At 40.2% G+C, this 18,893-nt stretch overlaps 1 protein-coding gene across 2 annotated transcripts in view; it reads right to left on the reverse strand.

The window, feature by feature from the left end:
• Positions 1-1,532: 1,532 nt before the first annotated feature.
• The window catches only part of tmem132e (transmembrane protein 132E), a 442,995-nt gene continuing 425,634 nt past the window's right edge, over positions 1,533-18,893 (reverse strand). For both annotated transcript variants that reach the window (XM_085289808.1, XM_085289807.1), the window contains exons 8-9: positions 13,886-14,080; positions 1,533-6,540 (exon numbers count right to left, since the gene is read on the reverse strand). In XM_085289808.1, the coding sequence (XP_085145934.1) occupies positions 5,470-6,540; positions 13,886-14,080 (1,266 nt within the window). In that variant the 3' untranslated portion in view covers positions 1,533-5,469. The remainder of the gene's footprint in view (positions 6,541-13,885; positions 14,081-18,893) is intronic.

Raw genomic sequence — 18,893 nt, forward strand, 5'->3', positions numbered from 1 at the left:
GTCACATTTTCCATGTCTGGGGTGCGTCAGATGTGTATTAATAGTACTTCATGCTATTTTTATTATAAACACATAATAGATTTCAATCACCAAAAGGTGAGATACAGCAAGTTAACACATATTGCCCCGCACTGTATGGTGGACGATTATAGAAGCTGCTGACAGCTGCAGAGAGGCCACTGCTCACCAGAGCCCAGACGCCTCGGGCACTCAGTCTCATAGACGCAAATGGATTCAGTGTGGCAGCACCTCCGAGAGTGGGCTGCGTTTTCTCCTTAAAAATGTATTTATGCTTTGTAAGAGGTTCCTTTGAATCTGTTATGAGAATCTGGAGAAGGTGCAAATGGGATGACGATAAACACGACCCGTCGTTTTATTATTGTGGCATCACTTGATGTGACAAATGTTTGTGCTGTGTGAATCAGATCAATGTAAACACAGTTTATTTGTAATAAAAGTCCTTCAGAGATGTTAAAGCTGATCCTAAAATGAAACGCATATGAGGACAATTTAAGCTTTGGATGCATAAGAGCTCATAAACTCCAGCTAATCAACCATTTGAATCGGCATACTTTGATACACACTTTTCTCTCTATATAGATTTTTATACATTTTTCACACCTACACCTAAAAGAAAACCCAGAACCAGACACAACTGACTCATATTTGATCAGCAGTAGCAGCTGAAAATATTTGGTATGACTCAGATATATAAAGATCCATTTAGTGTGGAGCGTATTCCGCTGTATCGTGCATTCGTTTGCTTCCAACGATCCGAAGTCAGCATCCATATCCCAAGTTCCAAAACCCCACTTACTGCTCTCTAACGACCTGCGTCTCACCTGAGTTCAAAGGGCTTTGATCTCAGCTGCCCAAGTGAAGTGAACTAAAGGAGTAAACACTCCAGACTTTGAGTAAACACCTCCAAGTATGGATTTTAATGGATGGGAGCCGCTGGATGAGACGAAACACACTACAGTAGGTTTCTATACCCACCTCTGCAGAAGCTTCTTGCTGCTGCGGGAGATGCACACAGCTGAGGGCAGGGTGAAAAGCACTGATATATAACCTTCAAGTATAAGCTGGACTCTGTATCAGGGACACACGGGCAGACGCGCACTAGGAGACGATGCATCATTAAAATACAAAAACCGCAAAGAAAAGAGCAGTCGCTTTAAATTAACCTCGTCTTTTGTCTCCACATCCTTGCCCTTGAATGGATCTGTTACCCGTAAGATAAAAAGAGGTTTGAATTTTAAATCGGCATAAACAAATGATAACTTCCAAAAAAGTGCGTAACACCATTACTTTCACATGCTGTATAAATCAGGTCCCCCTGTGAGATATTAGGCACCCAATGAGCCAAAATCCTTCAAGGTCAGAGCGTCCCTTCATATATGAAGCTACTGAGGCTGAATTCTTGACATAACTCACGCTGACACGGAGCACACATCGTGCCAAAAACATGTAAGATGATGAAAAAATTCCCACTCGTGTTAACAATGGAAAGCAAAGTAAAGACGACACTGCCATTTGTGTATTGCATTTTCTTTAGTACTTTACATATAACGGGAAAATACAAGGGTTTGCTTTCAAGAGAATACAGGAAATTTAACAGTGCTCTGTACATTACAATATTATAGTCAGTGTGGTGGTTACTTGGCACAGCCAACCGAGCCGTGCACGTTGTGCACATTTCACCATGGGCGGGGGTGAGGGTGGGGATACAATTCAAAATCTTCATTTACATGTTATAAGCAGTCTAAGTTTCTATTAGCAGCTTGAAGAAGATACAAAATGAGCAATATCTACACTTTGCCAAAGCAGGAAGGGACTGGAGGATGTAAAAATCATAATAAAAATAACGTATTAAATACTGTGTGAGTACGTCAGCGAGGAGGGGAAGAAACGTGTGAAAACCGAAGCTGCTATTAGACACTTAATCTGTAAAGTCACCAGATCAGACTAACCAGGTTAACACTAATCACAAAAGAACCAGGCTTAGTTAGGAATTCTACATTCATCCTGAGAGACCGTCATTTGAAGTCAAAACTCAAACTGATTTTTCTCTCTAGTTCACAGGAAAACATGTCGATGTCGTAGCTGAAGGAGGTCGGGCTTGGACCGTCGTCTCGTTTGTAGCCGATAACACAGATTTAAAAATTATTAAAACCAGAATTGGTCATTATTCTTTTCAACCACATGGAACACAGAGAGGGCATGCAGCAAATCAAACCCTTAAAGTCCCAATCCAGGATTTATGTAGATCAGCTGTGGGTCTATATACAAGTAATATATGGAAAAGTACAGTTTAGTGATGAGAAATAATCTCACGCCCACTTTCAGACAAGAATTAAAGGGACAGTTCACCCTACACTAAACCTCTGGGTTGTAGTGATATTTAATCATGTCATTTTTTTGGGATTTTCCCAGTTTTATAGAAAAAAAAAAAGCTCTCATCACATAGATCATGACCTGATTACACAAAGCGATCCACAAACCTTGTGGTGAGCACTTACATGTACAGCAGGAACTATTTTCTCTTCACCCAACTACACCCTCCAACCATAACACAGTGCAGGAGAAAGCATCAATCTACCCATGACACGATGCACACCCTAGTGACAGAGTGACATCATGTAAACAACATAAATAGCGTCAAGCCTTCATTTACAGCTGAGCTGCAATGTTAACAAGCTGCACGCTTCGTTTTTAGTGTTTGCAGACAGTAGAAAGAAGAAATCGCTCCAAGCGAGGTTTGTAGAGGTTTTTTCAAGGAACTGGTTCAGGATTTCTGAAACAGACATTGCTGTTGAGGTTTTAACAACCTTGAGCGCCTCAAGACAAGAGCCATCTGGTTTCATTATATTCAAGAGAAGGAGAACAATGCTCCTGCTGATACCTCTATACCTGGAAATACCACATACCATATATTTTAAAATATGTCTTTGTATTTATTTTGCGGTGAACTGGCCCCTTGAAAGGATTAATCCAGCTGCTGGTAGGTAGTCACATTGAGTGTTGAAACATGTGGTTTTCCAATGGGAAATAAAGTAACAGCTTTTGTATTTGCTACGAGTGACCGTGTCTTCAGATTGTCAATCAGTGAAATTTTTAAAGTACAGATAAAGTATGTCTTTAATTCTATATTTTCATCTGAAGAAGCTGGTATTGCATAACAGCTGCCACAGTGAGAGGAATTCTGGATTGGGTCTTTACCCAGACCCTTTCCAGGGTCTTAAAGGCGGTAAAATGGCAACAAAATACATTTTGAGTGACAAATAGAGTCACAAAAAGAAGCATGTCACATTTGTTTGCTTATTTGCAGGATCCAAATTAGACAGTGAACACAAAAGAAAACTCCAAGCCCTTAGATGCACACTACAGAAGTTAAGCAGAGTTACATGGAAAGCCATTTTTCAAATCTGCTTGTCTCATTAGTCCTGAAAAGAACTTATTTTATGTGAGATCAGAGCTGGAATAACATCAACCTTTAAAGTCGTCTCTAGTTATTCTCTCTAAGTACTATAAAGCAGACAAGCTAACAGGGCAAGCGTAATTAAAAATACTATCAGCCCTGCTCCTGGTTACTATGCATCTTTCTGCCTGGCGACGTTTTCAGTCTTCAGATATTTTACGCTTAACTCTCCAGAGCTTTCATTTTTTCTGCTTGAGCTTACCTGAAAGCCACGTCAGTAAACATTTAAAAGACAGCAATTAACACTTCTGCACAACAACACTTAGGCTGTGTTGATTTCAACCGCTTTGATTTGTCAGTAAAGCCTGAGGTACATTTACATGATCTCACACCCGCACCCATATCATCCTCACAGCTGGAGTAACAGAAGCACATTTAGCATTTTCCCCGCAAAAGCTACTACGCTCTGGCACCGTTCATATTTGAAGTAAATTTGTGACCTCTACACACAAGTTCACCGGAATAGAGAATCGAAACAGGGCCCACATAAAGGTGTGTCTGAAAACAGTGTGACAGCATGAGATGGTCATGACTTAAATGATGGAAGAGAATCAATGATTTATTCCGTAACCTTCTTTAAGGATGGATGGCGTTTCCTGCAGAGTTTAGAGGATCTTGTGCTCAGTGAGAATGTTTCCATTAGAAGTTATTCTTTTTATTATTTTTCCAAAAGGCTGGAGGGCCAGCCAAACTTGGGGAAGGGAAGTAAATCATCAAAAGATTAGAATCTATTACAAGTCTGATGCATAGCAAGTCCCCTCGTTCAACAGTCAGATGTGATACCATTTAATAAAAATCTACAGTTCTGTTGTAACATTACCGAGGGGAACCTTCAGCCCACCACAAGACTATAAAATATTCAAGACTTCAACCAGCTTCCACTCGTATACCTTGGAGTAAGCAGCTTGTCGAATGTTCGAGCTGGAACTGGCTCCAGCTCGATGCAATATATACATATACTAGAGAGGAATGTCTGCATGTATGTAAGCCTGGCCTGGAATGGCATGGCATGCGTGTAATGCATGATAACATATTCAGTTTAGTTATGTGTATGAATGATTATATAATTACAATATAAACATTTACAAATTTGGAAAAAAAGTTGCTGATTGTGCCTCACGATCCCCTTCCATGCAAAGACTGTTAGAGATCCTCGCAATGCACAAGCTCTTTGTATTTATTCCTCATGCTGGAGAGCAGTCGTAGTATTTTACATAGTAGCTCTTACTACACTGGCTCTAGCCGTCGTGAGAAAACAGGGTGTCCGCGCTGATATACGAGTGAACTGTGACCATTTTTTTTATTATAAGGCATTAAGATTTGTTCAGGACCATGAGGACTAGTAGTAGTAGGGCACTGCTTTTGACTACCTATGAAATGTAGAAAAATGTAAGGAATGAACATGAGTACAAATCATGAGTGTGCCGCACCAACAACAACTATGAAGAACGTTTTACCGTTAAAAGAACGCTTTTCCTACTTTGGCGAAAAACAAAAAAACAAAAGAAAAAATATGATTTTTTTTAAAACATAGCTTTCATGAGAGTCTTTGACAGTTATTTACTCATCAAAGGCCTCTTTGTTTGGAATAGGTACAGTACTGCAGAGTCCCACCGAGCCACGACCGGTACCATACACCTGTCCGTATCAGGCTTTCATTGAAATCAGATCCTGAAAATAAGAGAGCCGCAGCAGCTCTCTCGTCGCCCATGGCTCGGCTTCCCAGTGAAACAGGTTTGCAAAAGCCAAGATTTACAGATTTCTCTAGCAATCGAGATCCTCTGGTCAGGTCTTTGGCTTCCTCGCGTCCTCCTCTGTGTGAGCGTGTATGAGATTACAGCACTGTGCAAACTAAAAGAAACTAACCAAAACAACAGTTGACCTTTTAGTCTGTGAAAAAATTATCTTTCACTTAGGTGTAAAAGAGAAAAATAGAAAGGAACGTTCTTCTTAGAAAGCCGAGAGTGGGGCTCGACGCTGCACCTCGTATCTCAGGCTATTTCTTTTATTCTGCGCATGTAATCGTGCAGTTCCTCTGGGTCTTGAAAGCCCATATCCTGGCAAACCCACTGAATGTCCTCTTCATCTGCTATCGGGATGGAGTTATAGGGCAGCTCCTCTGTGGGAAGGGTGGTAAAAGTGGTGAACTTGACTCGCTTGCGCTTAGAGGTGGGTGAACTGGCATCCTCGCCGTTCTCCTTTGTAGAGCCCCCAGAGCTGCCGTCGCCCCTTCCGTGTACCTGGCTTTGAACGCTAGTCTGGGAACTGCCACTGCTGTGGTGGTCCCCGTGGCAACAAGTCTGTACGCCCTCCAGAGGGTTAGTGGGACTTTCCACTTGCTGTGGTGACAGATCACACTGGGCCCTCAGCGGCTGGCCGTTTCCCAGGAACACCCAGTGGTGGGAGTGATCCATGTTGGCCTGACCCTCAGGTGGGATCCGCTTATGGCGGTATTTAAGCACAAAGACAATGCAGTTGATGAGAAAGACTAAAATGGCCAGGCAGAAGACTCCCAGTAAAGCGTACATGCCAATCTCAAGGTCAGTCATGTTGCGAGACGAATGCACAAAGTCTTCCTCCTCCTCTTCTTCACCCTCAGTCGGTTCCTCTTGGATACTCATAGTAGGTAAATTGGTGTAATCAATGGGAACACTGGCAGGCTGCTCGTTAGATGTCTCATAAATTCGTCCACTAATGTTCGGATCGACGATTGGACGCCTGGTGACGGGTGCCAGCTCAATCTCCCCCTCCGTGGTCGCCTCTTCCTCAGAGTCCTCCTCGGGGCCAAAGCGGACCTTGACATAAACTGCAGCAGATGCGATGACGCTTTTGCGTTTGGTCTTCTGGCAGGCCTCACAGATGGTCATCTCCACACGCACCATCTCGCCAGATCCTTCTCCTTCTGCCACCACCACAGGCCAGCGTTGCTGAGGCTCCTGGGTTACTGACACAACTTTGTCATCCAATGTGGAGGCATTGAGGTTGTAGTCTTTGGGATCAAAGTAAGTCAGAGTGGCGGCTGTGTTGTCACTAAAAAGCATCCAGACAGACAAGCTGGCCTCCTGTCAGAGAAAAACAGAGAAATGCATTTTAAATTTCTAGAAATTAACTTTTTCTTGTTTCAGTATCAAAATGTCACTTCTGAAAATGCATCAAATGCCCTGATCACCAAAAAAAAAAATCTGAAATCAAGATATTTTTTTTTTCCATTGAGAATGTAATTTGACTTGTGGTTCATGAGAAAAACAAAGAAAAGTTATTCTAATTATTTCAACGCGATGAATATGTCAGGAGAAAGTAAGTGAAGAACATAAAAAACTGCACCAAAATCAATAAACAAGCTGCACTTACTTTACATATTAAGAAACAGCTATGGTTATTCTTACACGTACTGTGTTTTTCCTTCTTTTGGGTAATATCTATACACACTAAGCAATGATGGATGCTTATATTAAATACACCCCAAGTTCAAATGTTGAGGTCAGTTTATGTCCCCACTTGTAGCCATTCGACAGATTTCAGACTGCTCTAAACACAAATTTTCAACTCCTGCATCTGTACGATGCAGTAAAGAACAGTTATCCCTAATATGGTCATATTAGTCATCAACTGTCAGCACAGTACCCCACTCAGCCAATCAGAAGACAGCATCCTTAATGGGAGACGAGCTAAAACTGTGGAAGCACATTTCTGCCCAGCAGAGACAAGTCAAACTTTTATTATCTCAAAATGTCCCTCAAAATATAAATGTACTTATTTATATATTTAGCAGTGGAAACAAGCTTCTCTATATAACAGCTTGTTACAGGCAGTGGACGGATTGGGGAGCTGCACCAACACCCAGTGTGAAATAAACAAGGTTTATTTTGAAAATTAGAGTCCGACACAAAACAAAACGTTGGGAATGAACGTAATAGATCCACTGAAAAAACAAAGCAAAAAGATTTTTGTAAATCTCAAGCAGAAATAAATGTAAGATAATGATGATGCTATGTGTTAGTTTTACCAAATACAGAAAATCCATTTATTTTGTGTGAAGTACTTGCATTTGTTAAATACTATTGTGAGTAATAGCAGGATGACCCTTTATTTATGGGTTAATAACAACGCTTATCAAGATGAGAGACGACTGATGGCCAAGGTGAAGCAAAGGTATAATTTTGATAAAACAATAACCCATTCTGTAGATGTTTATTCCTCACCAAAGAATATTTAAACAGTTCGGTTCCTGTTATTTCACGGCATTGATCGTGATTTGAATGCCTGTTCCCAACTGAGCCTTTGAAGTCCTGGACTTGCTCTAATTCCTAAATCTCCAGAGCATTTGTGAGCATCCGCAGTGCCCCTTGCTCAGTACAAGCCTCGACATGCACACAAAACGGCCTGCCTCTGATGTGCACACAAGCGAACCACTTGCGAGCACAGAGGAGGAAGGGGTGGCAGAGAAATGACTGTGTTGTCCTGAAGGCTACAACGCAGGTTCGTTTGGCAGCACAGACAGATGAGGCGCAAACAGCAGTGGTGTGCGCTGCAAATGATGAGTCCGTCTCTTTGTGTTTGCTTCTTGTGTTGGTTTTATTTTTGTATTTTCTATCACTCTTCACTGTCTGCTCTCCCCTATAGAGAAATTGGATAAAAAGCCTGGGTGCCACTGCCAACACGGCAGTTACCTGACAACATTCATCTGCTGCAGAATAAACCACAACATTGGTGTCCGTGTAATCAAGGATGCATCTGACAGTCCCTTTTGTTCACAGCTTGCCTAAACATCAGGAACCAACCATTAGGAAAAACTGACAGAGAGGGAAGATTTTGTTTGTAGGTGCAGAACAAATGCACAGAAGGAAAAAAGATGTTTTTGGTTCGAAAGAATGGAGGGAATCAAGTAGGGAAATATCAACCCTATGTTTGGTCCAAGCCTCTAACAGATTGGTTTAGGGTCCTTTAATGTGCTATTCGGGTGTCATTCTACCTGTCGACATTTTCATTAACATTATTCACCTTTAAAAATTCATCATGCAGTCCTAAGTGGCTCAGACATAAACATAAACTGTGTAAACTAATATTTGTGTAATATATGCCTCCTATTCTACTTTAGGAAACTCTAAGAACCAAAAGCAAAAGCAGTCTGACAGCAAAGTACACTATTGGGGTGATACTGTGGAGTCTTTAAGGTAAGATGGGGCCTGATTATTCAAGACAGGATTTTGAGACAAAATTTGAGACAGGATGTTGCTAATCCAAAGAGATATTGTGTAAATGAAAGTCCTACATATTTGTATCATTTCCTTTCTGAAGGACATATTATGGTAAAAAATGACTCTTCACATAGCTACTGGATGACACGATAATGCTATCAAGACAAAGTATTGGGCTAGACACCATCTTTATAAGATGGTCAAGTACAATAACCTAGCGGCCCCCAACCCGGACCTGGTCAACCCCCGGGGGGACCACTAGAGTTGAAGCTCCAGTGTGAAATTTATGGTTTTCAGGGTTTTTATCATTAACTCCATTTCCCTGGGTCTTTTCCCGCGTTGTAGTTGTGCGTCTTATTTTGAAAGAGATGCTTACACGTTACCATAGTGACCAGAGAGCATTAAGGGGCAGAGAGGAGGATGTTACTCTCAATTTTGTTGACTCATTTCAGGACAATGCTGCTAATAAAATTACACAATTACACAGTGAATTCGTGTTTATTATTATATTTACAAAATAACACCGTTTTTGTCTTGGTCGTATCATTTTATTTTGTTGTATTTATCCGCGACACCTTAAAGGCCAGTCCGTGAAAATATTGTCTGATATTAAACCGGTCCGTGGCGCAAAAAAAGGTTGGGGACCGCTGCGATAACCTCAGTTTTGTCTGAATTTAGAAGCAGGAAATTAGAGGTCATCCAAGTCTTTATGTCTTTAAGACATGCCTGTAGTTTAACTAGCTTATTTGTATCATCTGGCTTCATGAATAAATAAAGCTGGGTATCACCTGCAATATGCAATGCAGTACTATTAGCGTTTTCTAATAGTATTGCCTAAGCGATGCAATTATAATGTAAAAAGTATTGGTCTCAGCACAGAACCCTGTGGAACTCCATGACTAACTTTGATGTTAGTCATGGAGATTTCCCATTTACATGAACAAACTGAAGTCTATTAGATACAAACAATTCAAACCGGTGCAGTTTATTTATTATTCATTTAAAACCAAAGTTATGTTCTAATCTCTGTAGTAAAATATTGTGGTCAACGCTGCACTGAGATCTAGCAAAACGATCATAGAGATGAGTCCACAGTCAGAGGTCATAAGAAGATCATTCATAACTTTCACTGGTGCCGTTTCTGTGCTGTGCTGCACTCTAAACCCTGACTGAAACTCCTCAAATAAACCATTCCTCTGCAGATGATCACCCAGCTGTTTTAGAATTACTTTTTTCATGAATTTCTGAGATGAAAGTAAGTGAGCAGCTTGCCATGTTTTATTTGAAAAAACACTCCACTGTCAAAAATTCATGTCCTCTGTTCAACCTCAGTTCTCCTTTGCATGGATGCCTTTGCCCTTGATTGTAACAGCTAGGAGAATAACTACACTCATCACTTTAGTGGAGAAAGAATTTTAACGGTGTTTCTGTGTTTTCTCAGAACTGACATGTGGGTATAGCAATAGTAAGCAAAACTCTTTCATCTGAACAACACGATATGAATTAAAGCTACCAATATGGATGATAGTAAAGTAACTTTCTCAAGTTTTTATTTTGTGGCATCTAGAAATATATATATATGGATGTAAACGCAACATGAACAGCTTGGATTATAAAATATGCATAAGCAGTGCAAATATTATTCCGTGACATTTGCATCAATTTAAGGTTGCAGAAGTGCGATGTGTACTTTTTCGCTACGCAGCAACAACAGCAACAGGAGTGGTTTACAAAGATCCCTTAAACGCTGAAGCCTTTCAGTTCAAAGAGGATTGAACTTTGTCATGTGGAACAGAATAATGCAAAGAGACCTTGATTGTCCAACTCGCTCCATACATAGTTTATGTGTTTCATTCATTTCTGGAGTAATAGAGGACATTTAGTAAGTTTTCCTGTGAAACGGAATCAAATGGCTTGAAATAGCTCCAGTAGTCCTCTGAGAGCTTTGCCGGCAGAGGAATTGGCTGCCTTTTATGGCCCGGCCTTGGAGAGCACTTAGGACAATACATTACAATAATTAAATTTCAAGGTGGCCAAGAAGCGGAAAGCAAGAAGAATTGGAATTTAATGCTCGCTTCTCTCTCACTGATGCCTGATGTGGTTGTCGTTGCGTTTTTAGCAACTTGCAGGCCAGAGAAAGGGCAAAGCGGGAAAACGAGTCAGACGCACACATACACACATTTCTCCCGAGGTGAAGCAGGGCTGCCAATTAATTCTTAGCTTAGAATTGCAGAGACTCTTGCTCCCGTGTGAAGAAACAGTGGCAAAGACTTTCCCCCTCTTACACAGACATCTTCGTGCTTTTCACTTGAGCAATAAAACCCATTTTGGGAAATGTATTTGGACGTATCAGAAGTGTTTTGCCAGGCTTGGCTAATATGCAGTTTTGTAATATATAATGGGACCAAAGATACTTATTAGTTCTCTGCAGCTGCCCTCACATGGTGCCCTTGCTAACAATGCTGGGTTCAGTTTAAAAAATCTAGCATAGAAATGGTTTTGTTGTCTATGTTGCGTGTTAAACCTGCATCAAACTGGCGACATTTTGTTCAAAAATCAAACTAGTACCTCCTGACTGATGTCCACTCATTGGACATTTTATAAAGTGCACCTCAGTTGTACTGGATTAGACTCCTGTTTTTTAAATTCTTCATGGTGTAGATGATCCACATTGACATGATAGCACCACACAGTTGCTGTAGTTGTTTGCTGCACATCCATGATGTGACTCTCCTATTCCACCATATCCCGAAGATGCTTGACTGACAGCGTTTGATTGAGATCTGGTGACTGTGGAGGCTATTTGTATGGAAGCTCGTTTCTGCCATAAAAAAAAAAAAAAAAAATTATCCATAACTCAATATTTTGAGTTATTTTCTCAAAGTTTTGACTTATTAACTCAAAATTTTGAGAAAAATTTCGAGTTAGCGCTGCCAATCAGTAATCTACGTGAATTACGTCATTTCCTTGTTACCCGGAAGCTGAAGCCCTCAGCTACAAATGCTACAGCTAAGCTACCAGTATTACGGCCAGTCATGAATGCACAAATTGCTGAGTATTTTCAGCGTGGCTTCACAACTGATGAAATCCTTTTGTTATTAGCTGAATCACATGGCGTTACTATCGCCAATTTGTTGCGATCCAGTTTTGAGTGCGCGTTCCTCTGCGCCATATCCTTCTGGGTAACAAGAAAATGACGTCATTCACGTAGATTACTAATTGGCAGAGCTAACTCAAAATTTTGAGTCACTGTTCTCAAAATTTCGAGTTAATAAGTCGAAATTTCGAGAAAATAACTTGAAAGTTCAAGTTATGGATACTTTTTTTTTGGGGCGGAAGCAGGCTTCCATATGTTTGAATACAGTGAATTCACTGAAATGTCCAAGAAATTAGTTTGAGATGATGTGAACTTTGTGACATGGCTGGTGACAGCCATCAGAAGACGGACAGATTGTGGTCATAAAGACATGAACATGGTCGGCAACAATATTTAGAAAGGCTGTGCTGTTTAAAAGATGCTAGATTGGCACTAAAGGGTCCAAAGTGTGGCAAGAAAATATGCCTGAGAGCATTATGCCAACATCACCAGCCTGAACTGTTGATACAAGGCAGAACAGATCCATGGTTTCGTGTTGCCTATGCCAAATTCTGACCCTGCCATCTGAAAGTCGCAGATGGCAGGGTCTGAAAGTTGAGTTTTATCAGACCAGGAAATGCTTTTCTAATCGTCTGTTGTCCAATTTTGTTGAGTCTTGTGAATCGTAGCCTCAGTTTCCTGCTCTTAGCTGACAGGAGTGGCACCTGCTGTAGTTTTCTGCTGCTGTACCCTGGCTTCAAGGTTCAAAGCGTTGTGCATTCAGAGATGCTCTTTAGAATACCTCGGTTGTAACTACTAGCTATTTAAATTACTGTTGCATTCCTATCAGCTTGAAGCAGTCTCGCTATTCTCCTCTGAGCTTTGGTGAAAATGAAAGTATTGTCACCCAGAGAACTGCTGTTCACTGAATATTTTCTCTTTTTTAGACCATTCTCTGCAAACACCAGAGACGGTTGGGTGGAAAATCCCAACAGATAAACAGCCCTTAAATCACCTTTCTTCCCTTTTCTGATGCTCGGTTTGAACTTCAGCAGGTTATGTTGTGCATGTCTTCATGTCTAAATGCAGTAAGTTGATGATATTTACAAGTAAACTTAATATCACCAGACTGGATACATAAATAAGGAAAATGGTAAGAGCTAGGTGTTAGTCAGTAGCACATAATCCAGGCTCCTACTGAGCTACTGAATTAAGCTGTTGGTAATGGGAATACTCAAATGGTTTTGGTATTATATTCAGACCTTAAATAAGAGTGTGTACTATCTTGTTTTTTCCGATGAGTTAATATGTACCTAAAATACAGATTTTAAAATTGAGCACAGTCCTGTTGCCATGCCAGTTTAATTGGACTGCATGTGGACATGCTGACTTGTACAAGTGTGTTGGTATTTTGTTTGTTTTTGTAAGCTCTGAATTAGAAATGATCCAGGAAATTGCGTATACCACAAGACCAACAACACCAAACATCTGCAGCGAGGGTCATTTTTCAGCCAGCCTCCAATTAGGATGAATTTTTCAGTGAAATGGAAAAGACTTGGCATTGTTTACTTCAGCATCATTGTGGCATTTCTTCTTTTTTTTGTGGGGGATTTTTTTTTTTTTTTTTAAATCACAGCTTAAAGTTGTTATAGGATTTGGGGATTTGTAGATAACTGTTAATTAGTGTTACATAACATACAAAAGAAGGTAGAAGAATTTCACTCGGCAGGAGTGAAACACCTTTTTAGATTAGCTTCTAATAAATTAACCACAATAAACCAGCAGTAGAGCAAAACTCTAACAACCCTAGAAATGCACTTGAGAAGTCAAGTTCGGTGACTCAAATTAGTAGAGGTGACACCGAGCACACCTTTCTCTCAAAGCAGCGTAAGTCTCAGACACAACTGCAGACCTTGATACAATTTAAAGAAGTGAAACCTCTGTAAAGCCGTAGAACTAGATGAAGAGTTGAAGTAAAGTTGGGAATTTTACAGTGAACTCTGGGAATTCCTTCCCCTTTGAGAATCTGCCGTTTTTGGCTCATCTGAGGTTGCGGCTTGATTTTAAACCTAACAGTAAAGCAGTTTAAAAATGCAAAATGACTCTGCACTGTGTGATAACTCGTGTCTGTACCTGTTTGGGAGCAGCGAGTGTCTGGATTCCTGTTGCCTTGGCCACCATGGTGTGGCTGTTGCCGGGGCTGGGCTGCAGTGACAGGGTCAGGCCTGAAATGGCGTGAACACGCAGCTCTGTGATGGAAACCTTGTCATCTGTGACCGAGAATGCCGCCTCTCCTAATACTGCATCCACTGCCAGAGGAGACTCCACCTGCAGAGAAAAAGATGTGCTTTTATTGCATCCCCACATGACACAGGGACATCGTTTAAGTCCAGAATAGACAACAGCTTTATTGTCTCTCTGAAGCGCATAAAGCCCATGACAAGCCACTTTTGGATTAAAGTGCTTTGTGCTGTTGTTTGTTCCAGTGCATCTACTTTCTTCTGTGTCAATGCCTCGCTGTCTATCACAGTGAGAAAACAAACCTAAAAAAAAGGCACACTCGAGACAGAATCTATCATCAACCAGACACAAGGTACAATTCGAAGACGCAACCGCACGCTATCAAAGTCACTGTTAGCAGAAAACACTTCTGCCCATCTAAGTGTCATCAAATGAAATGCCAAAACCATTTAAAGATTCTGTCCTGCCTCTGCGGGTAATCCTGTGCTTTTGACGGTGCCTCTGCACCCAGTAGTTTAAGCACTTTTAAAATATCATCATTTCACTTTGCAATTGCAACCAGAGGTCACGAGGGACGGGAACAAAGTAAAGAGCCATTCAGTGAAGCAGTGGCCTTGTCCTTAGAGTCAGACGGGGAAATCTTTTCCTCTCAAGCATTTTATAACTCCAGCCAGAGTCAAAAGGCATGTGAAGCTAGACCTGAGATGAGTTTGGTGCTCCGACGAGCTTTTCCAATCACCATCAAGTGCAACCTTGAAACAGCAAGTCAGCTATGCCCATCGATACAAATGTCATGCTGCTAAAACAAAAGTCAAAGCTCAAAGTTTGGCTCATTTGTAGGTTAAAGTGAGACACACATTAAAAAATGTGTTACCACGCAACACTTTTTGGTTGTTGTTCTTTTTTAATGTGCAAAATTGTACCTTTCTTGCTAAAACCTGTCATTATTTTCCATTTTTATAACAGGATTATTTCATATTCACCAAATAAAATGCAAAAAAAAAAAAAAAAAGAATATTTTTACAGAATTCACTGATTTATTAGGTGATAAAAGAACAATGACTGTAATTTGCTAACAGAACAAAGCAATAACTTTAAGACTTCATATTTAGATAAATGCCTATTTTTTTTTAACATTTATAAACATATAATCCCAGAAAGCTTCTAATAGAAAGACACTCTTGTTCGTAATCACAGGTAATCAGCTGGGGATATTTCAGGGTGATTTCGCTTAATTAAAAATGCTGCCCTGTAGTGCACGACATTAATCTGGATTCAAATAAATCCATCAAATTATTATTATTTGATATAAATAAAATGGCTCTTCACTGTTTGGTCGCCTTTGGCTCACATCGAAGTGCTCCATAATTTGGAGCAATAATTTGTTATGTAATTTGTCATATGAAGGCTTGAGCCAAGTCATCAGTGGAAGCAGATGCATCTGCAGGTGTCTGGTTTTATTAATTTGGGTTCGATTCTTTATGAGTTCTGTTGAGCTTAAAAGGAAAACTCCCATAATAGAAGCAAATTAAAAAGGTATTTATTAGCTGTTCCAAACTATTATTGCTATTTATTATCTTAAATAAACGCTATTCACATTCCCCAACTTCATGTTATCACCTCCAATGACACCTTCACTTTTATTTTCTTAGTCAGGGCACTGTTACAACGTAGCAGGCCGGGCTAATTAGATGTGATGTCAAACTTTGCGTCGCCTTAATACAGTAATGATACAGTGTTCTTTGCTAATGTCCTTTTAACCTACGGAGGTTAATGGCTGGCATCAGTTACATGCTGCTCCGAGAGCTGCTCTGCGTTTGAATGTGCTTCCCATACACACACAGTTTTCCCTCTATGGCGCATTCATATCACAGTAAAGTATTATAAAGTTACTAAAGTACTGGTGAATATTTTATAAAGAAACGAAAGTAATCTTTCATACCGGTAAATGCATACGGGCTAAAAATACGAGGGGGGGAAAAATCTTCTACGCAGCTATTAAATTCTGTAGTCAAATTCCACTTCCATATCCATATCCATATTGTTCGCCTGTGATGGATTAATGCGCCAGAAAAGAGAGTTATGGTTTGCTGGGCACCCAGAAACATGCACACATGCAGCCACAAATACACCAATGTGCAGAACCCTAAGGCGTGATAGTAGATGGATGAATTAAAAGAAAAGAAGAAGAAAAAACTTTTTTTTCTGGAGGAAAACTCAGTTGCATGATGGATCACTCTCTTTTTGGGAACAACAACAAAAACATTTGCATTTAGCTCGACTTGTCAAACTTTTCATTTCCACTTTTCATTTCTTCTTCCTTCGGTTTAAGAGGAGAGTAAATACAGGTGAAGGCCTGAAGTTGTTTGATGAATGCCGACAGAGCTGAAGGATGCGTCCTGAGCGAAAAGAAGTCACTTTCTGCGTAAAAACATGTCTAATCATAAATCCTGCTGAGGTCAGACAGAGTGCGACTCTGCCAGGGAAATCTGTTTACTTACAATTGATTTTCTGCTATTTCACGTTCCAGTCAGCTGTGGCTGATATTTTCAATGGCCAATTATAGTGACTAAAAAGAAACGCTAACACTGCTTAAAATCAATATTGGCAACTATGCTCCCAAAAACCCCCCACAATTCAAATAGATCACACTGTACATCGATTGTTTAAAATAAAGAATTGTAATGGCAAAAAAGGTAATCTCGTTCACGGTTATGATCCATGCTGGAAATGTATATTATGTAGCCATTTATTCCTCAGCTGTCATTTACTCAGCTTAAGAAAAATAAATCACTTGGAGCTATAAATCAGCTGCTGAAGCTGAAGTTTGGTATGAAGACTTGAACCTCCCACGGTTTAAGCTATTTTTGTTGCTTTATCTGGCACACATACACCCTGACAATAATCTCATAAACCCCTTTTTCTGCATTCTATACTGCCTACAGATTCTTTACCATCAATCTAATTGAGCTATCAAATCTTTTAACTTTTCAACTAAATCAAAAACACAGGAATATATATGAAATATGAAATAATAAAGGGAAAAAACCCACACTCAAACAGACAGGATCATAATTTTGCACATAAGTCACAATAAACAAAACAAAAAGTGAAATAAGATAAAATAAAATAAACGAAACCCCAAAGAATAAATATGAGCACAGAAAGAGCTGATTCATCGTTTTTCTTATGAGCATGTTTAAACTGTGGACATCTGCTCATGACTAGACTACTAGCACTTGTTCTTATGTATGATTACTGTCACAGTGCCCGCTGAGAATTCTTGCATATGTGATAATGAGATTTATGGAGCCTGCTCCATAAATGACTTTGTGGATGACTCTTTGATGACTCTTTGACTGGGGGCCAGAGAGGCACTGGTGAGAGCTGATTTATTGGTATAGTTAGTAACAGTGATCTACTCGAGGATGCATATCTAAGACACTGTCTATGGCACGATTACTCCTTTTTACTGTACATGAATCCTCCATTCTCCATCATTGCATTATGACACCGGTGCATAATCACCAGGAGGTAATGTACAGATCACAGATTTTTGGAAAATAAATAAATATGTCGGAGTGGATGGGAAAGACGGGGATTTCTGAAGCCCTTGAGCCAAACTTGGACTTGTGGATGGATGTTTTTCCGAAGGTAATGAGGATCCCATATATATCATTTATAGTCAACTTCGGACCGCAGGAACTTCTCCGTAGTTCTAGTAGCTGTGGGAGGTAGAATATTCCCTTTTCCTGCACTGCAGGGGCTTGGTACCATTACAACTCATTTATTAGGATATTTTTTTTAACCTTCTATTATAGAGCAGGCATTCTACCCCGAACCAAGACAATGAGAACTTTTGATTGGCTCAGATGTATTCAATTCAGTCTCATTTATATACATTTGTAAGTGAAAAGCTAAACGATCAGCTAAATGACATCCTATGAGGAAGCTCTAGGTGATAGCTGTAAGGAAGATCTCCCTTTTGACAGGAAGAGACCTCTATCAGACACAGGCTAACTTTGGGGTGCAGGTGGTTGAAGGTTTAGGGGAAAGAGAAGGGAAAAGAAGAGCACAGAGACCACAAAACAACAAACAGGACAAAACACAAGCTGCATGAGAGTTAACGTTAATCTCGGGAAGTTAATAACATGCAGAAAGAAAGAAAAGAAAAGAAAAAGCATCAGGTGTGGAAAGAGCGGGGTAAAGAAGTGCTCAGTGCATCATCTTAAGTCCCCAAGCAACCTGAGCCTACAGCAGCATAGCAAAGGCTTACGGGTCATCCTGATCCAGCCCTGACTATACTTTTAAACCTTTAGTAGAGTGGGTATAGGAAGCCTTGTAGCTGGAGAATTGAAGGCTCAACCTCTATTGTACTTTTAGAAAGTCTAGGAGCCACAAATAAGCCTGCGCTTCCACAGCCAGATGACGGCAACACCTGCAAATAACGTCCAGGCGTGTTCATCACTACATAACGAGCGACACACACGCCGTTCTTCTCGTTTCATTAGATTGTTTATATTCTTTGTCAAGTATTGTGTGTCAAAAACTTTCCCCATCTAGGGAAATTAGTTCAAGCTATAAAGGATGTGGTGGGTGGCAGACGCACGTTACTCACAGTATGTGTTTCTATATAAAAAATAAATAAAAGTATATTTAAGTTTAAGTAGGTTTACAGTCTTACCGCTGATCAAAAACATCATAAACCCAGAGATTTTAGTTCTCCAGCATCAAATACGCCCTGATTTGTATTCTGTTGACGTCTGTTGTGTTCAGTTACGGCACACGGAGAGGATTCTGCTCTTAACTTTATTATGTGCAAAAATGAAACGCACTTGTTGTTTGAGAGCGGTTTAGTCAACAACATCTAAGTGTTTGTATTTAGTTATGAATGAATTTT

This window comes from Mchenga conophoros, linkage group LG10, assembly GCF_057382185.1.
Source record: "Mchenga conophoros isolate Kocher_MC1m ecotype Shallow Benthic linkage group LG10, M_conophoros_male_GT1.1, whole genome shotgun sequence".
NCBI classification, from domain to species: Eukaryota; Metazoa; Chordata; class Actinopteri; order Cichliformes; family Cichlidae; genus Mchenga; species Mchenga conophoros.